At 51.8% G+C, this 25,946-nt stretch overlaps 1 protein-coding gene across 7 annotated transcripts; it reads left to right on the plus strand.

The window, feature by feature from the left end:
• The first annotated feature begins 1,648 nt into the window (after window positions 1-1,648).
• Tyk2 (tyrosine kinase 2) lies at window positions 1,649-23,604 on the plus strand. Of its 7 annotated transcripts, none has more exons than XM_026399758.2 (26): window positions 1,649-2,132; window positions 2,226-2,319; window positions 2,588-2,724; window positions 3,277-3,492; window positions 6,756-6,879; window positions 6,975-7,122; window positions 7,425-7,588; window positions 10,618-10,984; window positions 11,436-11,639; window positions 11,715-11,872; window positions 14,716-14,824; window positions 14,911-15,103; window positions 15,183-15,286; window positions 15,391-15,567; window positions 15,657-15,744; window positions 16,797-16,924; window positions 17,918-18,053; window positions 18,134-18,288; window positions 18,848-18,998; window positions 19,436-19,533; window positions 19,775-19,967; window positions 20,323-20,441; window positions 20,873-21,045; window positions 21,397-21,514; window positions 22,487-22,597; window positions 22,681-23,604. In XM_026399758.2, exons 4-26 carry the CDS (start codon window positions 3,297-3,299, stop codon window positions 22,813-22,815), a joined length of 3,549 nt encoding a protein of 1,182 aa, XP_026255543.1. In that variant the 5' UTR covers window positions 1,649-2,132; window positions 2,226-2,319; window positions 2,588-2,724; window positions 3,277-3,296; the 3' UTR covers window positions 22,816-23,604. The 7 variants fall into 7 exon arrangements, with proteins under 7 accessions (XP_026255543.1, XP_026255538.1, XP_026255536.1 ...); XM_026399753.2 differs by lacking the exon at window positions 2,226-2,319 and having other exon boundaries at window positions 1,649-1,726; window positions 1,955-2,161; XM_026399751.2 differs by lacking the exon at window positions 2,226-2,319 and having other exon boundaries at window positions 1,649-2,161; window positions 3,280-3,492.
• The last annotated feature ends 2,342 nt before the right edge of the window (window positions 23,605-25,946 follow it).

Below are 25,946 nucleotides of genomic sequence, written 5' to 3' on the forward strand. Positions count from 1 at the left end.
GTTGTGTCCGCCGAGAACTAAAATAAATAAATAAATATTAAAAATTCTCTCTCTCTCTCCTCTCTCACTCTCTCTAAAAAAAAAAAAAAAGAGAGAAAGTAACTTAGTTGTAGAATGCTTGCCTAGCATGTGCACAGCCCTGGGTCCATTTCCTGGTACTGAAGGGGTAGGGGAGCCAGAGAGAATGATGGGTTCTTGCTATGTTGCCCAGGTTGGTCTAGAACTCTTGAGCTCCAGAGATCCTCCTGCCTCGGATTTCCAAGTTGCCCAGAGGAAGCACATAAGTCAAGGAACTGGGACAACCTCAGGCCAATAACCACCCAATTCACTACTGGGCCCAATTCACTACTGACTGTAAAATAATCTTTTTTATTTCCTTCTTTTTATGGTGCTGGGAATTAGAACCCAGGACCTTGTGCATGCAAGGAAAGCACTCTACCAACTGACCTATAGCCCCAGCCCTAAAAACAATTGTTTTTTATTGTTATAAGGAACAAAGTTTTGGGGTTATTTATTATGCAGCAATAGAAAATTAGTAATTCTCCATATCCCTGTGGCTACTGGGCTGGAACCCAGGGACACTCTGCCACTGAGCTGTTTCCACGGGCCTTATTTATTTATTTATTTGGTATGGGGTATTGAACCCAAGGGGACTTCACCACCTCACCACATCTCCCGCCCACCACCACTTTAAAAAAATTTTTTAAAAAGTATTAGATGAACACAATACATTTGTTTTTATGTGGTGCTGAGGATGGAACTAGTGCCTCACACGTGCTAGGCGAGGGCTCTACCACTGAGCCACAACCCAAGCCCCCCCCCCCACACACACTTTTTTTGTATTTTACTTAGGGATCGGGTCCCACTCAGTTGCTTAGGACCTCGCTAAATGCTGAGGCTGGCTTTGAGCTCCCTATCCTCCTGCCTCAGACTCCCAAACGGATGGGATTAAGGGCGAGTCACCGCGCCAGCGCCTTTTTAAAAATTTTGAGACAGCGTCTCACAAAATTGCCCCAGCTGGGGGCTGTGGTTGTGGCTCATAGGCAGAGCGCTCGCCTACCATGCATGGGGCATTGGGTTCTATCCTCAGCACCTCATAAATATAAAATAAAGACATTGGGTCCACCTGTGACTAAAAAAAAATATATTAAAAAGGAAAAAAAAAAAAGTTGCCGGGGCTGGCCTCAAATTTGCGATCCGCCTGTCTCAGCCACCCAGATAACTGAGGTTACAGTCCTGTTTTTTGTTTTTCCCCCTCTTCCTGAGAAGAGAACTCAGCCAGAGAAGTAGGGTTGGCCAGGCAGAAATAAGAGAAGTCACGGGGGAGAGTCCATGAGCCGCTTTCCCAGGGTCACGACCGTACAATCCGGACTGGAGCCCTCAGCAATCTGATCAATCCACTCTTCAGTCGTTTGGCGTACACACTCTGCTCTTCCGCCCGCCACTGTAGGCCACTCTCTTCCGCGTGTCCACGCCCACGCCCACGCCCATGTCAGCCAACCGCAGACGCTGTGGTGCATCCGGGCGCTCACCTAACCAATCGCTGGCCCACGAAGTTAGGCCAAGGACCAATCGGAGCGGCATCTTCCGGCGGGGCGGAACTACGGCCCACGGGCATGCGTGTTTCAGGGTGCCAACGGGAGGTGGAGTCCGGGCCGCCAACTTGCGGGGGTTTCCCGCAGTGGCGGAGCGGGGTCTAGGGTTCGAGACTGAGTCCCGGGAAAGGGTGAGTCTGGACCGGACACCGAAGCGGCGCGCCCGGGAAGTCATCTGGAAGAAGGCTTGAGGACTGGATGCACTTATCAGAAGGGAGCCCCCACTCCCTCCGGGCTGGCCAGATATCCAGCGGGTGCACAGCGCAGATACTCCCCTGACAGGGGAGGTTTGGAGGTGGTAGAGGGTCCGGAGGTGCTGCTTCCTGGGTACACACCTCACTCCGATTCTATCTTCAAAGCTGGTCCTGGGTCCAGTGGAGACGAGGAAGGAGGAAGTGGCCACCTCAAAAGTTTCATTCTCAAGATGTCATCCCAGACGGTAACGCGAACGTTTATTAAGCGTTTGCTGTGTGCCAGGCTCTGTGCCAAGCACTTTTCCTGCCTCCTTTCGTTGACTCTTCCCAACATCTGTTTGAGGTAGACGTTGGTACATGCCCATTTTCCAGGTGAGGAAGCTGGCTCGGAGGGGAGCCCAGGAATCTGGCAGTTAGAACATTCTTCTCTTTCCAGCGCTGTCTTATATCAGTAACATCTCCAGAGTCGCTGACAGTCTGGTGAAACTGGAGACCTGGGCCAGGAATCGGGGGTACCAAGCTGGACACAAGTGTGTGTCTTTCTCTGCCCCTATGCCTGGGGGAGTCAGCAGGGATAGATGCAGGGAATGGGAATTACTGGGATGGCGAAACCAATTGTAATGGATTTATTTATTTACTTATTTTGTGGTACTGGGGATGGAACCTAGAGGGTCTGGGGCATGCTAAGCAAGCCCTCTACAACTCTGCACCCTCAGCCCCAATAATACTTTTATTCTCATTTGGGTGATGTTCGTTCATTTTTTCATGCCAATGTCCATGTTTGTGCTGAATGTGCAGGACTGCATTGAAACCTCACAGTCATCTTTCCACTCAACATTCTCAGCACCTCCACTTTCCAGATGGGGAAACTGAGGCCTGCAGTGGCTAAAAGAATTGCTTGAGTTGACATAAGAAGTCCTAGGATGCACACCCAGGTTTGTTTTATCACAGTCTGCCTGCCTGATTATTTCAGGGAAGTTGGTTTAGAGTGAGTTGTTGTTGTTGTTGTTGTTGTTTTCAGTGCTGGGGATTGAACTCAGGGCCTTGCACATTGTAAGCAAGTTCTCTACCACTGAGCAACATCCCCAGCTCAGGGTGGATTTTTATATTGGTGCAAATTTGTCAAAATAAGGGAAAGTTCAAGCCAGGCATGGTGGCATACACCCATAGCCCCAACTACTTGGGGGTTGAGGCAGGAGGTTGCTTGAGCCCAGGAGTTTTAAGACTAGCCTGGGCAACATAACAAGACACCATTAAAAAAGGAGGGGTAGTGTTACTAGTGTCAGATGTAGTGGGTGAAGAGGCATACCACCCTGTCAAAAAAATGTGGAAACTAAGGTTCAGGGAGGGGAATTGGGTGCCTAAGGTTTCACAGCCAGGGAGCCAGAATCTTCCCCCCTTGGGCCTCAGCCTGGGTGGGTGCAGGTAGAGGTGCTAAGGGGGCCTGCAGAGAGAGGCCTGGGAGCTAATGTGTTGTCTTCTCCCAGCAGAGTCAGCTTTGAGGAGCATGCCTCTCTGTCAGAAAGGGGCTGCTGCAAAGGGCAGCAAGCCCCATAGGGACAGAGTTCAGCCCATGGCTGACATGGGAGGTCTGAAGGTACTTCTGCACTGGGCTGGCCCTAGTGGTGGAGAGCCCTGGGTCACCTTTAGCAAGACCTCGCTGACGGCCGAGGAAGTCTGCATCCACATCGCACACAAAGTCGGTAAGTCCAGGGTACTGATGTGATGGCCAGTGTTGGGGGATGAGAAAAGCCAAGCCCATCCATCCATCTGCAGCTTCATTCAGCAGATACTGAGTGAGCACCAACTGTATGCTATCACAAAATCAATGCACTTGTGTAGCTGGTATTCTAGGAGGGAAGATGGCAGGAAATAATTTTTTAAAAAGACAAAGAAGACTGTATCAGAGGGCAGAGATGATGAGAAAAATTAAGCAGAAAAGTGACTGGTGGTGAGAAAGTTGCTCTGAGAGGATGCTTAACAAAAACTTAAGGAGATGAGGGAGGGAGCCATGGGACTATCTAGAGGAAGATGGTTCCAGGCCGAGGGAACGGCAAGTACAAAGGCCCTCAGGTGAGAGCTTGCCTGGAACAGTGAGGAGACCAGTGTGGCTGGAGTAGAGTAAATGAAGGGGAGCTGGGAGGTAAGAGAAAGGAGGCGTCAAGACAGTGGTGGAGCGTCTTGTGGACCATGGGAAGAATTCTGGATTTGACTTGCAGTGTGGTGGGAGCCATGGAGGATTCTGCACAGAGGAGAGCTGTGACCAGGCTTGGGCTCACAGATGCCCTCTGTCAGCTGCTGGGGCAGATGAACAGCAGGAACCTGAGACCTGGGCAGGGGTGATCTCTTAGAAGGGATCCATCCACAGGCTGTACCTCACAGGCCTTGTATGTCATGGGAAGAAGTTTCAAGGTGACACTTTCTCCTGAGGGAAGCAGGGATCAGAGCCATGGAATGATGTGAGAGTACCCAGTGGATGTTGATTTGAATCATGGTTCCGGAGGCTGGGAAGTCCAAGAGCTTGGTGCTGGCACCTGGGAGGGCCTCCTGTGCATCATAGTGTGGCAGGGGTGAGAACAAGTGAGCAGGCCAGCTCAGGCCTTTCTTTCTCTTATAAGCCACTAATGCCATCACAAGGACCCTCCTGTCATGACCTCATCTAATTCTAATTACGTCCCAAAGGTCCCACCTCTAAATGCCATTAATAAATGACCCTGGAGATTAAGCTCCAACACAGGAACTTTCTTTCCTTTTTTTTTTTTTTTTTTTTTTTGGACTGGGTATTGAACCTAGGGGCACTTAACTGGGTTATTTATCTATTTACCTATTTATTTATTATACTGAGGATTGAACCAGGGTACTTATCCACGAGCCACATCCCCAGCCCCCTTTATATTTTATTTTGAGACAGGGTCTCGCTAAGTTGCTGAGACTGGCTTTGAACTTGCCATCCTCCTATTTCAACCTCTCAAGTCATTGGGATTATAGGCATCTGCTACTGCACTAGCTCCAACTTATGAATATTAGGGGGACACCTTCAGACCATAGCATGGGATGTAAGGGTGTTCTGGCTGTGACATCTGTCACCTCATTGAACTCCAGGGTTGATTTGACTGACTTGGCTAGCTAGGCAGGTATCTCCTTCCTCCCTCACTACTCTATGTGTGCCCCCTTGAAGTGGCAGCTAGGTGGAAGAGGACGTTACCCCTTCAGAAGAGGACTGCTCTTCCATCAAGTGTATGCAAGGAGCTGGGTGTGCTCCCCTGCTAGACCCTCCAAACCACAGCATGGGTGATGGGACCCCTGCCCAGCAGAGGGAACAACATGGATAGAAGCCCAAAGGGCTTGATCTGTTTGAGGAAGCAAGAGACTAGACATCAATTTTCAGAATCTGGAAAGAGAAGTAAGAATTAAAACCAGAACATAAGCAGAAACCAGATCATGGTTACTCATTGCATAAGTGTTGGTCTTTCTTAGTACAAACTGGAGAGCCATGGAAAGTTTAAGCTAGAAAGCAAAGCACTAAAGAAAAAAAAATTGGAAAAAAAAAAAAAAAAAAAAACGGACTGAGGCTGTAGCTCAGCAGCAGAGCGCTTGCCTAGCATGCGTAAGGCACTGGGTTCGATTCTCAGCACCACATAAAAATAAACAAATAAAAGGCATTGTGTCCATCTACAACTACAAAAGAAATTTTAAAACAAACAAACAAACAAAACAACAACCTCACTGTAAACCTAACTTCTAAGCCATGCAAGGCCTGGGCTTTGGATTTGAAAGAGGTTGCCTGAAATCATCGATTTTGAATAGGTTTATTTTGGTTCCCAGTTTCAGGCATCCCAGTCCATGATTGGTTGGTCCTGTTGCTTTGGGCCTGTGGCAAGGCACCATATCATGGCAGGAGCATGTAGTGGAACAGAACCCCTTACCTTACAACCAAGAAGCAAATAGAAAGGCTCAAGGATCCCATGGTCCTCCTCCAAAGACAGCCTCCATGACCTAAAGACCAACCATTAGACCCCACCTTTTAAAGGCTCTGCCATCTCCCAGTAGTGCTACCCTCTGGCTAAGGCTTTGAGGAACATTTCATTTTATTTTTTATTTTGTTATTTTAAAAAATACTTTTATTTTATTTATTTATTTTTATGTGGTGCTGAGGCTTGAATCCAGGGCCTCGCACGTGCTAGGCAAGCACTCTATCACTGAGCCACAACCCCAGCTGAGGAACATTTAAGATCCAAAATACAGCAGAAGTAGATGGGTCTCAAAAAGATAAAGAATGTAGAAAGAGCAGGACTTGGTGACTACTTTGATATGGAAGGTGTTCAAGAAGTTCTTCAAGTTCTGGCTTGAAGAACTAGGCAGAGGAGGTGCGGATTTGGGGACCATAGATGAGATCTATTTGGAATAAGGCACATCTGAGGAGGCCTTTGATGTCCGAGGAAGACAGCAGAAGGTGATTGGATATATCTTTTGGGCTGGAATTACCCGCACATTGCTAGCTATTTCTAGAATTGTGTTAGTCTGGGATATGTTTTGCCACTGTAGAAAGCAACCCCCAGATCTTCTTGGCTTAAGGTAATCAAGTTTTTCTAAAATCAGATGCAGGTCAAATGGCTCAACTCCCCTTCAGAGCTTCGCCACTCTGTATAAGGAACTTTCAGCCCTCTTAGAGGATAGGAAGATGGCAAGAGGGTTTATTTCCAGACTCAGTAGGGTACCTATACCTTCCATCCCACTGGCCAGCACCCAGTCCATAGTCTCATCCTAGCTGCAAAGGAGACTAGGGAGTATAGTGAAACAGGGTCAACAAATTGCCTTGTCCTCTCCACATTATAACATAAGGCCAGCTGGAGGCCGGGAAGGAGACCCGGGGAAGGCATGTGAAAGGAGATAGCAGGCCTGAAGGTCCTCAGGGCTGATGGCAGCAAATGACACGGCTCCTGACCTCCTTACTCCCCTGTTCCAGGCATCACTCCGCCCTGCTTCAATCTCTTTGCCCTCTTTGATGCCCAGGCCCAAGTCTGGCTGCCCCCAAACCATATCCTAGAGGTCTCCAGAGATACAAGTCTGACACTGTATTTCCGTATGAGGTAGGTGGAGGCCCCTTGAAAACCTTTTCCCCTTTTGTTCTGGAGCTGCTCAGTGCCTCTGCTAAGCCGCAACTGTGTCCCTCCCCTTCCTGCAGGTTTTATTTCCGAAACTGGCATGGCATGAATCCTCAGGAGCCAGCTGTATACCGCTGTGGACTCCCAGGGGCTGAGACTTCCTCAGAACCGACAGAGCAGGGGGTGCAACTCTTGGACCCAGCCTCATTTGAGTACCTCTTTGAACAGGTGTGAGGAGGGCTGGAGGACAGAACCATTTGTGTCACGTTTGGGAGAGTCAAGGAACTCCCACTTCCCTTTCCAACTTGATATAACTAATACATTTTGACTCAGGCCATCCGAGTTTGGGCTGAATGAGAATAAGTGCTGGGATAGACTGGGAGGAGCAGGTGTGTGTGCTGTGTATTTAGCCTTTCTAGCAAATGGTGGTCTCTCCTTCCCCGGATGCCCAGAAGCAAAGAACTAGGTTTCTCTCACTAGGGAATGAAATCATTCTCATACTTCCCTTTCTGCCTGATTCCTACTCCCAGGGCAAGCATGAGTTTGTGAATGATGTGGTATCACTGTGGGAGCTGTCAAGTGAGGAGGAGATCCACCACTTTAAGAATGAGAGCCTGGGCATGGCCTTTCTGCACCTCTGCCACCTCGCTCTCCAACGTGGCGTCCCCCTGGAAGAGGTGGCCAAGGAGATCAGGTGTCTGGGAAGGGAGTGGGGCTACTGAGTAGCATTGGGGGCTGGGTGGGCCTTGAATATTGCCATGTCGGGCTGGGGATGTGGCTCAAGCGGTAGCGCACTCGCCTGGCATGCGTGCCGCCCAGGTTCGATCCTCAGCACCACAACATACAAACAAAGATGTTATGTCTGCCGAAAACTAAAAAATAAATATTAAAGAAAAATTCTCTCTAAAAAAAAAAAAAAGAAAAAAGAATATTGCCATGTCTTTCTTCATTCAGCAAATGCTTACTGAGCACACCCTGTGCTAGCACTAGCTCTAGGTGTTGTGGACACAACTCCAAACACGTCAGACAAAAATTACCCATCCTCTGGGAGCCCACATCTCATGAAGTAAGCAGGCAATGAACAAGATACAAAAGGGAAATGTAGAGTGTTTTAGATGGTGATCAATGAAATGGGGGAAATTAAGCAGGAACCCAATGTGGTGTCCATGCCTGTGATCCCAGCGATTTGAGAGATTGAGGCAAGAGGATGGCCAATTCAAGGCCAGCCCTGGTAACTTGGTAAAATCCTATCTCAAAATAAAAATAAAAAGGGCTGGAGAATGTAACTCAGTGGTAAAGTGACTTTGGGTCCCAATTCTAGTACTAGAAATTAAATAAATCAGGATTGAGTGTAGCCCAGGGGTTGGACACTTGCCTAGCATGTGTAAGGTCCTGGGTTTAATCTCCAGTGCTACAAAATACTACAAAAAATAAAAAATAAAATAAGTAGGAAAGTGGAACATGAAATATCAGGGGTGAGAGGTTTATCATTTTATTTCTGTATTCATTTGTTTAGTTAATTTTTTTTTTTTTTTTTTGGTGTGGTGCTAGGTGCTACGTAATTGCTCTACCACTGAGCTATATCCCCAGCCCTTTGTTTATTTTCTGAAACGGGGTGTCACTATGTGGCCCAGGCTGGCCCTGCACTCCTAGGCTCAAGCCATCCTCTACTCAGCTTCCAGAGTAGCTCAGAGGACTTAGTTTATATTGTTAAATTGGTTAAGTTAGGGGATTCTTTTTTTTTTCTTTTTTTTTTAGTTGTAGATAGACACAATACCTTTATTTTATTTATTTGTTTTTATGTGGTGCTGAGGATTGAACCCAGTGCCTCACACATGCAAGGCAAACACTCTACAAACTGAGCTACAATCCCAGCCCCAGTTAGGGGATTCTTCATTGTGAAGTTTTGTAGTCAAGGAGGTGAAGGAGGGAGCTATACACATGTCTAGGAGGAAACCATTCTATACAGAGGAACTGCCTGTGCCAAGGCTCTGAGGCTATTTCATGCCTGATGTGTTGGAGGAGGTGTGGCTAGAACAGCAGGAGCCAGGGGTTATGGGAGGAGGTTCCAGCAGGGAGGTGGGGACTTGGCAGATCCTTAAAGCTCTTGGCATTAAGAACTCACTAAAATTCAAGGGAAGGCAGGGCATGGAGGTGCACACCTATAATCCCAGTGACTGGGGAGGTTAAGGCTGAGGATTTCAAGTTCAAAATTCTCAGCAAATTAGCAAGACCCTGTCTCAAAATAAAAAAAAGAGGGGGAGGCTGGAGATGTGGCTCAGTGGTTAAGCACCCCTGGGTTCAATTACCAGTACAAATAATAATAATAATAATAATAATAATAATAGTAAAAATTCAAGGGAAGGAAGGAGGCTGGATTCTGGGGAGCTGGAAGCCAGCTCTACTGACAGAGCCTTGGGGGATCCCTGCATTGCAGTAAGGGCTCAGATCATCAGGACACACTGTCTGGAGGAGGCAGCACAACAGTTGTGTCTTTCAGGATCAGCTTGTTTTGGAATTTTTTTGCTTCCCAGTTCTGGGGGGTTGAACCCAGGGCCTTACACATGCTAGGTACATGCTATACCACTGAGCTACATCCCCAGCCCCCAGGTGTTCTTGAAGCACATGTTTTTTAGTTCCTGTTATGGTATCACTCTGAAGGACTAGAAATGTGACAACAATATACAGGAGGAGGGAACACATCCAACCTGGACATCAGGGAGTGTTTCCCAGTTAGGGAACGTCTCTGCTGAGCCCCAAAGTTGAGTTGCTTTATCCAGTTGAGTTGGCAGTATGTTCCAGGCACAGGGAACAGCGTGTACAAAGGCTCAGAGGCAGAAGGCGCCAAGGCTCCTTTATAGGCAAACTGGATGCAGGTGATTGCCTGAGTGAGTGTGGAGGTTGGCCACGCCCTTTTCAGGGTACTGGTGAGCCCTGGGAAGCTTGGAAGTGGGGGAGGGAGAGAATATCTCAGGAGGTAGAGACCAAGGCACGGAATCCTGTGATCTAGCCATACTGGTGGTCGGTTGCAGGCAGGCAACAGGCAGAAGGGGGTGGACTGGGAGAGTGAGGAGTTAGGACTCTGTGAGCAGCAAAGAGACCTCCCAGAGCTGGGTTGTTTATTGATGGTTATAAAATGAATGATTCAAATAATAGCGAGTTCTCCTGTGATGGCAACAGCCACACTCTGTCCTTACTGTGTGCTGGTCCATAGTCCAAGCACTTTGCAGGCAGCAGTTTGCTGAATGCTCTCATCCGCCTTGGAGGTGAGCACCATTTGGTCCCATTTCAAAGATGATGCTCTAAAGGAAACGGAGCCCTTTCAAGCTTTCAGAAGTTGCCTGAGACCTGGGATTTCAGCTCCAGTGTGTCTTTGGGAGGTCTGGGCCCTGGACCCCCACAGCACCCCACTTCCCTGGGTTGGTCCTGTGTCAGGTCTCTCTATCCACTTTCTTTTTTTTTATATATATTTATTTTTTAGTTTTCTGCGGACACAACATCTTTGTTGGTATGTGGTGCTGAGGATCGAACCTGGGCCGCACGCATGCCAGGCGAGCGCGCTACCGCTTGAGCCACATCTCCAGCCCCTCTCTATCCACTTTCTTGCCAGTGTGCATATTCTCTCACTGAGGCAGCTGAGGCTCATAAGCCACTTGTCCTATGTCATTCAGCCAAGCCTGCCAACCAGGTCCCTTACCAGCCCCTTCCATGTCAACCCCACAGCTTCAAGGACTGCATCCCGCGCTCCTTCCGGCAGCAGATCCAGCAGCACAACGCCCTTACACGGCTGCGCCTGCGCAATGTCTTCCGCAAGTTCCTGCATGCCTTCCAGCCAGGCCACCTCTCTCAGCAGATGGTCATGGTCAAATACATAGCCACCCTGGAGCATCTGGCCCCCCGCTTTGGCACTGAACGCATACCTGTTTGTCACCTGGAGCTACTGTCCCAGGCTGAGGGAGAGCCCTGCTACATCCAGGACAGCAGGCGGGCCTCCGCGGACCACAACCTGGAGCCTGCCGTGGGATCCCCCACCCACGAGGTACTGGTGACAGGCACTGGTGGCATCCAGTGGCGGCCAGTACAAGTGGAGGTGAGCAGGACACCTCCTGCCCTCTGTGGGTTCAGGCAGGCCTGGTGGGTGGTCTTTGCTCACCTCTGCTGGTGGGCTGCTGAGTTAGCAGTGGTGAGCCCTTTCCCTACCTACCTCGGGCTGTGTCCCTTGTTCCCTGGGGTCTATCTCTTGGTGAGCATCCTCTGTCTGTCCCCTTGAGACCTGATTTCTGGGGCTTACACCCCTGGGGAACCTTTCATTGTCTGGCAGTTGGGGATGGGGCAGGATTCTCCTCTCTGTCCTCCTTGAGGTCTGGCTTCATCCTATGTGTCTCTTGGGATGAGTCCCCATCCTGCCTGTGGCAGAGGGACTCCTAAGAGAGATTCCAGAACAGGTGACTGGCCCTCCATCTCCTGACCCCTGGGGACGGTGCAGGGGATAAGTGGGCTGTGTCCCGCTTTGTCTTGTGCCCCACTCATTGGATTTGCAGGTTTCTAGTGACGTCAACGACAGCAGCAGGAATTCCCAAACCCGCCTGTCTGGGAAGAAAGCCAAGGCCCGTGAGGCGGGTGGCCAGCCAGCAGACAGGCGGAGGGAGCCACCCTGGACCTACTTCTGTGACTTTCAGGACATCACGCACCTGGTGCTAAAAGGGTGCCGTGTCACCATCTACCAGCAAGACAACAAGTGCCTGGTGGGGCCTGGGGCGGCAGTCGGGCGGGGGGAGCTCTGGCCTGTGTCACCTGCATGACATGCCCCTGGCCTGCAGGAGCTGAGACTGCTTTCCCGGGCCACGGCCCTGTCCTTCGTGGCACTGGTGGACGGCTACTTCCGCCTGACAGCAGACTCCAGCCATTACCTGTGCCAGGAGGTGGCTCCCCCACGGCTAGTGATGAGCATCCAGGAGGGTATCCATGGGCCCCTGCTGTGAGTGGCCAGGGCGAGGAAGGTGGCCAGGATGGGTGCCCCCCCCCAAAGCCGCTCTGCAGGAACTGCATGGTGTGCAAGTGCCCGCTGTGTGAGAGAGCACCCTCTGCGGTCCTCTAGAGTGTGCTCGTGTTTGTGCACATGTGTTGGCTGTGTGGCACAGGTGTGCGCATCTCAGCGAACACGTGTGTTTGTGTCTGTGTGCATGGGACGGCAGGCACACTTATGAGTGCATCCAGACCTGCGTGTGAGTTCAGGCACTACTTGTGTTCACCTGTGTGTGTGCACAGTGAGGGGCTACATGCAGCGAGGGTACCTGGGATGATAGAGGTGCATTTGGGACTGTTACCCCGTATGTCTGGATGTTTATTGTGTAGCTGTCACTGCTCTGGTGATAGCATTTGGGATTAGCGTCACATGTTGACATTGGCATTGTACAGAATGGGTGGTTTTCATGGGACAGTTTGTTGCACCAACCCGTGGTCATTCAGGGGCATGTTGGGGGTGTCCACCTGTGTGGGGGTGTCCACCTGTGAGGTGTATCTCTGCTGGGATTTGTGTGTCCCTGTCTAAAGGATTCTGTTGGTGACCTGGTGCTGAGGTATGAAGTATCCGTCCCCACGTAGGACGAATGTGGAGATGTGTGTGTGGTTCTCTGCATGCTGTGAGGTTTGTGACTGTGGCTTCTCTAGTCATTGGCCCTGTGTCTGGCTGTCCCTTGTACCACCTGTGATGCTGGGGCTTAGCACCTGGGGGTGTCTGAAAAGGGTCTGACCTCTCAGAGGCTTGTCCCTCTACCAGGGGAAGTGTAAGTGGCCATTTTGCTTCCTGTGACTGTCATCACAGGTGTGTGCTGCCACAGTATGGGTGTCTCTGGACCTGGTCATTATGGCAGCCACTTTGTGTGTGGCTTCTTGCCCTACATGGCTGACACCTTGTAGTGTCCATTTGTTCTAGTCTTTATTGTCTGTGATGTCAAGCCCCCGTATTAGTCCATTTTTTGTTTCTGTAAAAAACATGAGTTCTTTTAAAGAAAAGAGACTATTGTGGCTCATAGTCTGGTCCAAGGTTTGAGGGCCCATATCCGGTGGTGGCCTCCTTGCTGGCCGTCCTAGGACAGCCCAGAGCATCACCTGGCCACAGACAGGCAGCACAGGAGTGTCTCTTCTGGTCTCCCCCTCTCTTCTTTTTCTTTTCTCCTTCCAACACTGGGGTTTGAACCCAGGGACCCACACATTAGGCACATGCTCCACCCCTGAGCTTCACTTCTGCCCTTTTTTATTTTGAGACAGGGTCTTACTCAGTTGGTAAGGCTGGTCTCAAACTTGTAATCTTCTTGCCTTAGCCTCCCAAATAGCTGAGAGTGCAGAGAGGCACCACCACACCCAAGTTTTCTTCCTCTTCAAAAGCCACCAAGATTCAATATGGGGCCCTACTCTATATTATTCAGCTTTCTAATACCTATAATGAAAGACCTGAGACAATCAACTTATAAGAAAAAAGATTTGACTCCCAGTTCTGGAGGTTTTGTCTATGGTCAGCTGGCCATGTTGCTTTGGGCCTGTGGAGAGGCAGCGCATCATGGTGGAGTACGTGGGAGCAGTACTGCTCATCTCAAGGCCAGGAAGCCAGAGAGCATGAGGAGGAGGAAGAAGAGAATGGGGTCTCAGAATCTCCCTTTTTAAAAAAAAAAATATTTATTTTTTTAGGTATAGATGGACACAACACAATGCCTTTATTTTTATGTGGCGCTGAGGATAGAACCTGGGTCCCGCCAGTGCTAATCGAGCTCTCTACCACTAAAGCCACAATCCCAGCCCCTCAGAATCCCCTTTGAGGGCATGCTTCAACGGCCTGGAGCCCATGAGCCTCTACCTCTTAAGTTTCTACCTCCTCCCCAAGAGTACCGAACTGGGGACCGAGCCTTTGGGGGGACACAGAAGATCCAAATGATGGCATACCCTCGTGAGCTCATCCATTCCTAATCTCTGTCCCTAAGGCCCCACTGTTACAATTGTCTCTGGAATGTTCCTCAAGGGCTCCTGCGCTGAAGGCTTGGTCCCCAGTGCAGCAGTGTTCAGAGTGGGGTTTGGATCATGAAGGTTCTCACCGGCTCACAGGTTCGACATTGGATTTTCGGGAGGTGGTGGGAACTGTAGCAGGGAGGTGGTGGAGTCGGTCCCTGGGGGCATGCCCTGCAAGGGTATATCTTGTCCCAACCTCCCCCTCCCCTGGCCACCGTGAAGTGAGCAGCTTTTCTGCATCAAGCCCTTCCTCCATGACGCGTCTGCCTCACACAGGCCTAGAAGCAGTGGAGCCCGCCAACTATGGAATCAGTAGCCAGAATCAACCTTTCCTCCTTTAAATTGATTTTCTCAAGTATTTGGTCAGAGTGACAAAAAGCTAACGTGTCAAGGGGATTAGACTCCAACATGGTTTTCGGAGGGGACAAACCCCATTCAAACCAAAGCAGCACCTTTGTTGCTCTGTCACATTATGTAACCAGATGTATCGGTGGTCGCTGTGTGCTAGACTATCCGTGTGTCCCCATGCAGGTGGCTATGGGTGGTGTGCACCTGTCCCCCATTTGATGGCTATTTCCTGTCTCAGCCTGTAAACCATCTTGTTAGTAGTGGCTGTCTCCAGCGTTATGTACCAGTGTGTGCCTGTTCTCTGCTCTCATGCTTGTGTCTCGAATGAGTAGCCGTGTGTGTGTGTGTGTGTGTGTGACTTTTATCCTAGCTGGTGTGTGTTCCTCTGGGCAGGTCTCATGTTGTCTTTGCCAGGTGTAGGTCTATCAGTGGCCCCAGGTGGCCTAATGGCACCCCTCTGACCCCCCCTAGGGAGCCCTTTGTGCAAGCCAAGCTCCAGCCAGAGGAGGGCCTCTACCTTATCCACTGGAGCACCGTCCACCTGCACCGCCTTATCCTCACGGTGGCCCAGCCTGAGCCGGTGGGCCTGGAACTGGGGGGTCCTGGGCCGGGGTGGGGCCTGAGCCCTACCTGGACCTCTGCTCAGTGCCCTTTCCACCCACCCAGGCACCTGGAGTGCAGAGCTTGCGCATCCGGAAGTTCCCCATCGAGCAGCAGGGTGACGGGGCCTTCATGCTGGAGGGCTGGGGCCGCTCCTTTGCCAGTGTGCAGGAGCTGCGGGGAGCCCTGCAGGGCTGCTCCTTGCGGGCTGGGGACGACTGCTTCTCTCTGCGTCGCTGCTGCCTGCCCCAGCCCGGAGGTACAGGGTGAGCCATGGGGTGGGCAGAGCTTCTCTCCCCCATGCCAGTCCGTGTCAGCCACTTCGCATCTGCCCCCAGAAATCTCCAACCTCATCATCATGCGCGGGTCTCGGGCCAGCTCCAGGCCACTTAACCTCAGCCAGCTGAGCTTCCACCGCATCCACCAGGATGAGATCACCCAGGTGGGGTGTGGTAGGGACAGGGTCCCTGGGGATGTGGTAGCTGGGGCCTTGGGAGGTCAGCAGGCAGCTGGCATCACAGCGGTATTCTATGCTACTTCCTGCAGCTATCCCACTTGGGCCAGGGCACAAGGACCAATGTATATGAGGGCCTCCTGAGAGTGGGGGGCCCTGAGGAGGGCAAAGCAGATGGCGGGGACTCCCCCAAACCTGGAGGGGGCTGTGGGCAGCAGCTGCGAGTGGTGCTTAAAGTACTGGACCCCAGTCACCATGACATCGCCCTGGTGAGTGTGCAGGGTGGCCTGGCGTGTTGTGCGATGGGGACAGGGTGCGGGGTGAGGTTCACAGCCCCCCACCTGCCTGGTTCCCACAGGCCTTCTACGAGACAGCCAGCCTCATGAGCCAGGTCTCCCACGCACATCTGGCCTTCGTGCATGGTGTCTGTGTGCGCGGCTCCGAGAGTGAGTGGACCCCATTATACCCCGTGGCACACTAGAGTCCCCATTGGTACCCACGACCTCAGCTGTTCCTGACCCCTGACTACAATCCCAGCGTAGACCTCTTCTCTGCTCTCCTCTGTCCCCACCGCCCCCCAGGCTATATCTTGACCATCAAACTATGCCCCACTCCTGACCACGTGCCAACCTCAACTTGCATCCAACCCCAGATTACACCTCGGCCTCACCTATACCCCTCCCACAGCTGTGGCCCAGCCCTCAGCCTAAACCCTGACTGCTGACCCCATCCCAGTCTCCATCCCATCCCAGCCCCCTCCACAGCCCAGCCTAGTCCCCTCTGACCCAGCAGTACTCTGGCCCCCAGCAGACTCCAGCCCTGTTTGTGTCCCTTGGTCCTCCCAGACCTCAACCTCTGAATATCCAGCCTTGTCTAGAACCTAAGGCCACCTCTGTCCTTCCTCTACATGTCCCTACTTGTACAGGATGACCCCAGCCCCACCAGGACCATAACCCCAAGTGTATGTCTGTCTCTCTTGCTGTCCCCAGCACTGGCCTTACTCCCACCTTGCCCACCTCCACTGTTCTTCTATCCTGACCTTGGTCCTGCCCTAACCTCCTCCTCTACATTTCTCCTTGCTCCACATCCTCTGCCTCACCCCATGCTCCATCTTTTTTGGAAGGGCAGATACTGGGGATTGAACTCAGGGGCACTCGACCACTGAGCCACATCCACATCCCCAGCCCTATTGTGTGTTTTATTTAAAGACAGGGTCTCACTGAGTTTCTTAGCACCTCGTTTTTGCTGAGGCTGGCTTTGAACTTGTGATCCTCTTGCCTCAGCCTCTCGAGCCCCTGGGATTACAAGAATGCACCACATTACTCCACATCCATCTTGCATTTCTTCTCTCCCCAGACTCACTCCCAAACCTGACCTAACCTTCTGTCCCCACACCATCCCCAGCCACAGGCCCAGCCCCCAGGTTGGCCCCGGGCCCCATGGAGGTGGGAGGCCCACAGGAGGTGGGACGGCCTCTGCAGCAGCTAGGTCTTTTCAGACATCATGGTGACGGAGTATGTAGAAAACGGGCCCCTAGACGTGTGGCTGCGGCGAGAGAAGGGCCATGTACCCATGACCTGGAAGGTGGCAGTGGCTCAGCAGCTGGCCAGCGCCCTCAGCTACCTGGTATGTGGGCTGGGCTGGCACCTGTGTCAGTGAGGGAGGCTGGATGGCTGGGCTTCGGGTGGGTGGCCAAGATACATCTCTTGGACCACATGCCACACCTGGGAGATCTGTCCATGAGTCCATCTGTCCTATGCTCACTGTGTCCCAGGTCCCCTGGGTACTTATCCTTAGATGCTGTCTTCTGTCTCTGGCCTTTCATTGCCCAACCCTTCCTGTATGATCACCCCACTTTCCAGAGTTCCAACTTCACCTCCTTGTTCAGTGGGCACCCTCTGCATGTCAGGCCTAGACCTAGCCCTGCAGATAACAGAACAGAACCGGCAAACCCCTACCCTCAAGGCATCTTCACTGGAAGAGTGTCTCTGGGGGATTGGTTCCGGGACCCCCAAGAATACCAACTACACAGATGTTCAAGTCCCTTCTATAAAATGGAATAGTGTTTGCCTGGAACCACCTACACCCTCCCAAAGGCTGTATTTATTTACTCACTTATTTTACTTATTTAGGACCTGGGGACTGAACCTACGGGCACTTAATCACTGAGCCATATCCCCAGTCCTTTTTTATTTATTTATTTTGAGACAGAGTCTCACTGAGAAAGGTGGAACTTTAGGTAGGTAGGTTGGAAGGCCTTACTAAGGCCACCTGGGAGTTAGAGAGGGAGCCAAGAGGACATCAGGCAGGGAACAGCAAAGGCACTGGGGCAGGAGTACACCTGACATGCATTTAAGGAAACTGCAGGGGCCTCTGGCCTTTCATCCCTGGCCACAAGCCACCAAGTTTGGGAGAACAAGAAGGACCCACTCAGCCCCGTGCTGCCTAGCCCTGTGCTGCCTGGTCACGATAACAGTGTATTGTCTTGGCATCCCAGTAATGACCAGGACATCCTTTTCACATGCCTGTCCCCATGAGGGCCTCATGGGATGGGGGTTGTGGATAGTCGGTGCCCCTGCCAGGTGGCCATCCCCCTCCTCTCCTTGTCTGCCACCCCAGGAGGACAAGAACCTGGTTCATGGTAACGTGTGTGGCCGGAACATCCTGCTGGCACGGCTAGGGCTGGCAGAGGGCACCAGCCCCTTCATCAAGCTGAGTGATCCCGGTGTGGGCCTGGGTGCCCTCTCCAGGGAGGGTGAGTACCCAAGCAGGGCTGGCCACAGGGACAGGCTTCCCTACTCCTCTGCACTTGGTGACTCTGAGCATGGCCTGCAGAGAGGGTGGAACGCATCCCCTGGACGGCGCCCGAGTGCCTGCCTGCTGGGGCCACCAGTCTGTGCATTGCCGCTGACAAGTGGGGCTTTGGTGCCACACTCCTGGAGATCTGCTTTGATGGGGAGGCCCCCCTGCAGGGCCGCGGTCCCTCTGAGGTATGACCAGGGGATCCCTGGGCCCAGGGGGTAATCGCATCCCAGCTTTTTACAGTCCTTGTGGAAATCAGTAGTCCCCAGCAAGTAGCAGGCTTCAGCTTTAGGCAGTGACAGACAGAGATGGGGAAGCGCAGGCCGAGGGAGTGGGTGCTGTTCCTTCTTGTCCTCCCAGAGCTGGTGCTCAAGGCTCTTGACCAAGGACAAAGGGCATCTGAAGAGTCAGACAAGGCTTCCCAGGGGAGGTTTGATCTAAGTGCAGAATTAGGCCAATGAGCCAGACCTGGCACTGCAGCGGCGGCAGAGGGCCTGGCCTGGGCAAAGGCCTGGAGACTGTGCTACCCTCAGGGAGCTGCAGTCTGAGAGATGAGGTGCGAAGAGCAGAGGTGGGTGACAGCCACAGCAGGATGTGCTGGTGGTGAGATGCAACAGCTCCCCAGAGGCAGCTAGGCTCGGCTCTGCAAAATGGCAATGACAACAGCAGGCACCAGTGGGCTCCACCTCTTTTGAGAGGGGGCAGGACTGGGGCCACGCTGAATCCCATGGGTCCCCACACACACAGAAAGAGCGGTTCTACCAGAAGCAGCACCGCCTGCCAGAGCCCTCCTGCCCAGAACTGGCCACCATCACCAGCCAGTGCCTGACCTATGAGCGGGCCCTGCGACCTTCGTTCCGCACCATCCTGCGAGACCTCACTCAGCTGCAGCCCCACGGTGAGCCCCACCTCGGTGCTGGCACCCCAGTGGGTAGGGGAGGGCTGGGGTCCCTGCTGATGCAGACATGGTGTCCTCAAGGTCTCTGTACAGAGGCAGGGCCGCTGAGTCAAAAGTCAGAGTCTTGGGGGAGAAGTTCAACTTCTTTGGACGAATTGGACCCTTGCAGTTTTTTTCTTTTCTCTCTGGTGTTTTCTGCCCAATCTCACTATATCCAGGTGTTTACTTTTGGTTTCTCTTTGTTTTGCGGTCTGGGAATGGAACCCGTGACCACCGGCGCTAGGCAGGCTCTCTATGGCTAACTGTGCACTTTGTACAGAAAGTGGACTCTTCGGGCTGTTGAGGGGGAAGTTCCCTTCCTGGGGATGCTGGGGAGCAGTGTCCCCCGCCTGCTGGGGAGAGGGCCGGGGTTGAGCCTCACCTGTTACGACTTCCAGATCTAGTGGACGTCTCCACTGTAAATCCAGACTCACCAGTGTCAGACCCCACGGTTTTCCACAAGCGATACTTGAAAAAGATCCGGGATCTTGGCGAGGTGAGGGCAGAGCCTGGAGAGCTGGGGGCGGGGCCCACCTGTGGAATTAAGGGAGGTCCTGCCTAAGGATAGTTTTGTGTTGTGGATGGGAACACCCTCGGCTTTGAGAGAGGTCCCCGGATGTAGGGCCAGAAGACCCATCCACACAGTAGGTAGAGCCTGGGGCTTTCTGAACAGATCTGCTAGGAGGTATGACTTAGAAACACAGGAGTGGGGTTTATCTTCTGTGCACTGCGGCCAGGGTCACTTTGGCAAGGTCAGCCTGTACTGCTACGACCCGACCAACGATGGCACAGGCGAGATGGTGGCCGTGAAAGCCCTCAAGGCGGACTGCGGGCCCCAGCTCCGTTCTGGCTGGAGGCGGGAGATCGATATCCTGCGCACGCTCTACCATGAGCACATCGTCAAGTACAAGGGCTGCTGCGAGGACCAAGGTGGGCCGGACTGGGTGAGGCTTAGATGTGCGGTGTTGGACTTAGTCTTGTGGCCTTTGGGGCAGAGCCTCTGGTTTGTTCAGTTAGAATCTTGCAACCTCAGGATGGGGTGCAGCCAGGCAGCCTCCTTTCCAGCTGGGAGTTGCCACCTGCTGAGACCAAGAGGGATGAGAGCACTGGTCCTTCCCTTGCTCTGGGACAGGAATCAGGATGGGTCCATCTTGTTTGAGGACTGGGCCCAGAGTGTGCGGGTCCTGGCTTTCCTCCACACCTAGGAGGGGACTGTGTAGGGCTAAGGGCGGGTACCCCTGGCCGGTCCCTCTGCTTCCCCTACGAATCCTTTTTTTTGCAACAGGCGAGAAGTCAGTGCAGCTGGTTATGGAGTACGTGCCCCTGGGCAGCCTCCGAGACTACCTACCCCGGCACAATGTTGGGCTGGCTCAGCTGCTGCTGTTTGCTCAGCAGATCTGTGAGGTGGGAGGGCCCCCCACCCCGATTCTGTTTCCCAAACCTGTGGCTGATTTGGCCTACGCTGAACGACTTTGTCCTGTCTGCTAGCCCTCTCCTGCACACTGGGCTGGGTTCCCTTATCCTTGAACTGACTTCCCTCCACCAGCTTCTTTGTGTCCAGTTCGCCAGGCCACACCCCCTTGGCTCCGCCCCAATCCACCTGCTCAGTTGGCCACGCCCAAAACACTCCTTGGGCCCAGCTTTGCTCTTGTCCCTCACCAGCTTCCTGGCTCCTCCTTTGCTTGACCCCCACCTGCCACCCTGCTGTCTTCAGCTGGGTCCCCCTAAGCCTAATCTGACTGTTCCCCAGCCATCCTGGTCACCTATTCTCAGGCCCTGCTGTTGGGGACTGATCTCCACCCCACTGATCCTGACTCACCCCACCCCGCCCCCAGGGCATGGCCTACCTGCACGCGCAGCACTACATCCATCGAGATCTAGCTGCCCGCAATGTGCTGCTGGACAACGACAGGCTGGTCAAGATTGGGGACTTTGGCCTAGCCAAAGCCGTGCCTGAAGGCCACGAGTACTACCGTGTGCGCGAAGATGGGGACAGCCCTGTGTTCTGGTGACCAGGCGGAGACACAGTCTGGGGGTGGGAGGATGGTGCAAGGGTCACTGGGAATAGGCAGGGTCTAGGCAGACTGGGTCTGAGAGGGCAAGACCTAGTCCCAGTGAGGTTGGGCGGGACCTAGAGATGCAAGGAGGTGGGGCTAGAGCTCAGCATTGCCTGGAGGGTGAGGTCAGCTTGGCTTGGTCAAGTAGAGCTTCACTCCTCTTAGGCTGAACCCTTAAGAGTGGGATCCCAACTGGGGCCAAAGGGGTCCTTCAGTTGTACCCACCCGCATGAGGGTTCTAGTCTGGTCTGACTCCCAAGCCCTGAGTCCAGTCCCTAGAGCTGAGTGTTGCCTCTCTGCAGGTATGCCCCAGAGTGCCTGAAGGAGTGTAAGTTCTACTATGCGTCTGACGTCTGGTCCTTCGGGGTCACCCTCTATGAGCTGTTGACATACTGTGACTCCAGCCAGAGTCCCCCTTCCGTAAGTGCCAGCCCCACACCCTCACCCTCGAGTAGGCTGGGGAGTTAGAAAGGCAGGCATTCACAGCCCAGCTCCCACCCTAGTAAGTACTTCACCTACCTGAGCCTCATAGTCCTGACCTGGAAAATGGGCCATTTGCAGTGCAGGGGGCTGTGACTGTGATGGAAACTGTGCTCAAGTGGACACAGGCAACATAGGAGCAGTTTATCCCACTATTTGCAAATGCCGCTGGGAATGGGGCCTGAGTCATCAGGAGGCACATACATCTTCTTGGTTCTGTACTCTATGCATTGTAGGCTGACTCTCCCTCCTCTCTGGCAACTGTGCCCCCAGCCCTCCAGGTACCCACCTCAGCCCAGGGGACCAAGGGTCCTCTTTCCTGCATAATTCCCAGGACTTCCTCTGATTGGCCTAGGTTGACGCATGTACGCCTGTAGCCAATTACTGTGTAGATGAGGGTCTCGGGTTGGTCAGGTCTGAATTGAGGGGCAGAGTCAGGAAATTGTTAGATTGTCCACAAAGGCAGAATGCCTTCATAAAGTCAAATAAATAATTTTGATTTGGGCATTTTGGGCAGACCATATCGCAGCTACTCCAGAGGCTGAGGCAAGAGGATCACTTGAGTCCAAAAGTTGGAGACCACCCTGGGCAATACAGTGAGACCCAGTCTCAAAAAATAATAAAAACTTTATGACAGGTAGAACCAACATGTCGCAAGGCTTAAGAACAGTGAGCCCCTGAAGGAGGCTTAGCATGAAGATCAGATTACCTAACTTTTATAGTAACCCCAGTGGAAGATGTTAGCATCCCTTTTCAGGACTGAGCAAACTGAGGCCCATAGAAGCTTAGTGGCAAGTCCAAAGTCACAACCTAGAAGTGTCAAGGTGGGATTCGAACTCTAGCAGTCTAGTGCGAAGTTTTTGGCTAGTCTTCCCGGCTTCTGGGAAAGAGCTTGTCTTGATTCTACCGTAGAAATTCCTGGAGCTTATAGGCCTCACCCAGGGACAGATAACTGTGCTGAGGCTCACTGAGTTGCTGGAACGAGGGGAGAGGCTACCACGACCTGAGAGATGTCCCTGTGAGGTGAGAGCCTCCTGCCTTTTCCTCTGCTCCTGCCTTCAAGCCACAGAGCCAGCAGCAGCCACAGCCCGTTTCTCCTTCCCTAGATCTATCATCTCATGAAGAACTGCTGGGAGGCAGAGTCCTCCTTCCGCCCTACCTTCCAGAACCTCATACCCATCCTCAAGATGGTCCATGAGAAATACCAAGGCCAGGCTCCTTCAGTGTTCAGCGTGTGCTGAGGCACAAGGGCAGCTCTGCCTGGGGGATGTGCCCAGGCAGTACCCATGGAAAGGGCTCCTACTCCCACCCCAAGAGGAGGAAGCTGACCTCACACACCCCTTGTGCCTTACTCCTGTCTGGAGACTCCATCTCTGTGAACTGACTTCACTTCCTTGGCCATGAACCTGACCATGACCCTGAAAGACCCAGGATAGGCAAGGGGCTAATCATGTCCTTGGATCCCATCCTTTTGCCTTCCCCCAACTCCCAACTTGAAACCCACCATCTTCACTGGCTGGTAGTGAAACTCATAATTCCTTGCTGCAGGCTGTGGCCTTTGGGGCCCATCTTCAGCAAAGTGGGTTTGCTGGGGTCTACTTTGGGGGACATGCAGCTAGAGTGAGACTGAAGAGGTAGCAGGATTCAGCTATTAAACTTCTGCTTCTGTCTGAACCATTCTGGTCGGCTGGGGTGGAGCTCAGTGGTAGGGCGCATGCTTACCATGAGGGGGGCCCTGGGATGTCTCCAGCTCCAATAGTAAAAAGTTAAGCCACCCGCTCAGTCTGTGCCTGGTACACAGAAGGCACTAAGTAGCCACTTGTTAAATGTACAAAATAGTGGGGGGGGGCCACTTGTCACATAGACATGACCTAGCCAGTTTCACTCTTTCCTTCCTGTGCGGCCACAGGAAGGAAATGTATTCACCTCTTTGGGCTTCATATCTCAGCTGTGGGGATGGTGGTACTCAGTACCTCATAGTGTAAAGAGCTGATGAAATGGTGTGTGTAAACTGCCTAGCAGGGAGACATGCAGATGTGCTTAATAAACATTTGATATTATTGTTGTTCTGGTGTTTGTCAAAGTGTTTCTGCTTAACAGGCCTGATTTGAGGTGGATTATGAAGTCAGACACATTTGTGAAAGGCAGTTAAGTATTTTCCTTCTCCATTTCCATACAGAACTTCTTTTTTTTTTCCCCCAGTACCAGTGATTGAACCCAGGGCATTTACCCACTGAGCCGCACCCCGAGCCCCCCCACCTTTTGTATTTTATTTAGAGACAGGGTCTCACTGAGTTGTTTAGGGCCTCACTAAGTTGCTGAGGCTGGCTTTGAACTCATGATCCTCCTGCCTCAGCTGCCTCAGCTGTCTCAGCCACTGGGATTACAGGCGTGTGCCACTGCGCCCTGCTCCATCAATAACTTTTAAAGACTTGTGTGTTGGCCTGGGGATGGCTCAGTAGTATGCTTGCCTGGCATGCACGAGGCCCTGGTTGGATCCCTTGTACCACACACACTCTCAATGCTCTCCTGACTGAAAATTCCATACTATTCCAAAGCAGTTTGGGTTATTTGGTAGTTTTGTTTTGGCAGTGCTGGGGATTGAACCCAGGGACACTCTACCACTGAGCTCCTTACCTAGCCCTTGGTTAATTTAAAGGTAAATAAATAATTTTGATTTGGGCATTTTGGTGCAGACCATATCACAGCTACTCCAGAGGCTGAGGCAGGAGGATCACTTGAGTCCAAGAGTTGGAGACCACCCTGGGCAATACAGTAAGACCCAAAATGTTGAGAGAGGGTCTCATTAAGTTGTTCAGGCTGGCCTTGAATTTGTGATCCTCCTAGGAGTCTCAGCTTCCTGAATAGCTAGGCTTACAGGTGTGCACCAGCATGCCTGGCCAAATCTTAATTTTTTGGGGGGAGGGGTACTGAAGATTGAACTCGGGGGCACTCAACCACTGAGCCACATCCACACCCCCAGCCCTATTTTGTATTTTATTAGAGACAGGGTCTCACTAAGTTGCTTAGCACCTTGCTTTTGCTGAGGCTGGCTTTGAACTCTCGATCCTCTTGCCTCAGCCTCCTGAGCCACTGGGATTACAGCCATGTGCCACTGCACCTGGCCCCAATTTTAATTTTTTAAAAAGTAGTCTTTAAGGTTGGGATTGTGGCTCAGTGGTGGAAAACTTGCCTCACATGTGTGAGATACTGGGTTTGATCTTCGGTACCACATAAATAAAAAAGGCAATATGTCCATCTACAACTAAAAAAAAAAAAAAGCTTTTTAAAAAAAGCAGTTTTAGGTTTCACAGCAGAGTGTAAAGTGCAGGGTTCCCACAGACCACTGCCCTCTCTGGCCACATCCTCCCTTGCTATCCACATCGCATCCACAGAGGTACATTTGCTAGAATCAGTGAACCATCAGTGATGGTAATTGACATTACCATCCCCCAGAGTGCAAGTTAGAGTTCACATTAGGGTTCACTTTTGAGTTTTTACAGCCTGTGGATTTAGACAAATGTGCAATAACATGTATTGTGTCATCCAAAGTCTTTTCACTGTCCTAAAAGTCCTCTCTGTTCTACCTATTTATCCCCACTCCTCCCAAGACCGATCAATCTCTTCACTGTCTCTAAGTTCACCTTTTCAGAATGTCATTAAGTGGGAATCACACAGTATGTAGCCCTTTGAGATTGGCTTCTTTCCCTTCGCCAAATGAATTTGTTTCCACCATGTCTTTCTGTAGCTTGAGAGCTCATTTCTGAGGTTTGGTTGGGTTATTTGGTAATGCTGAAAGTGGAACCCAGGGCTAAGAGCTCATTTTCCTTTTTTTTTTAAGTTGTAGATGGACATAATATCTTTTCAATCATTCATTTTTTTTGGTGGGGTTCTCTTTCTTTCTTTGGAACTGGGGGTCAAACCCAGTGCTGTGTGAATGCAAGGCAAGCACTTTGCCACTGAACTACATCCCAACCCTTGTTTATTTTTATGTGGTGCCGAGGACCAAACCCAGTGCCCCACACATGCTAGGCAAATGGTCAACCACTGAGCCACAACCCCATTTTTTTTTTAAGCCTTGAATAACATTACATCATCTGAACATACTCCAGTTTATCCTTTCCGCTACTGAAGGACATCCTGGTTCCTTCTACATTTTGACAGTTATGAATAAAGCTGTTATAAACATCCATGTGCAGGTTTTTGTGTGGATGTGTAAGTTACTTTTTAAAACCTTTTATTATGGACTATTTAAAACATATTCCCAACTGGAGAGAACAATGTAACAAATCTACACCTTAAAACCAGGCAGCATCAAAGGGGGCCAGTCTTTTGTTTTTTGTTTGAGGGGAGGTCTTGCTATGTTGCTCAA

Source organism: Urocitellus parryii, chromosome 3, assembly GCF_045843805.1.
Source record: "Urocitellus parryii isolate mUroPar1 chromosome 3, mUroPar1.hap1, whole genome shotgun sequence".
NCBI lineage: Eukaryota > Metazoa > Chordata > Mammalia > Rodentia > Sciuridae > Urocitellus > Urocitellus parryii.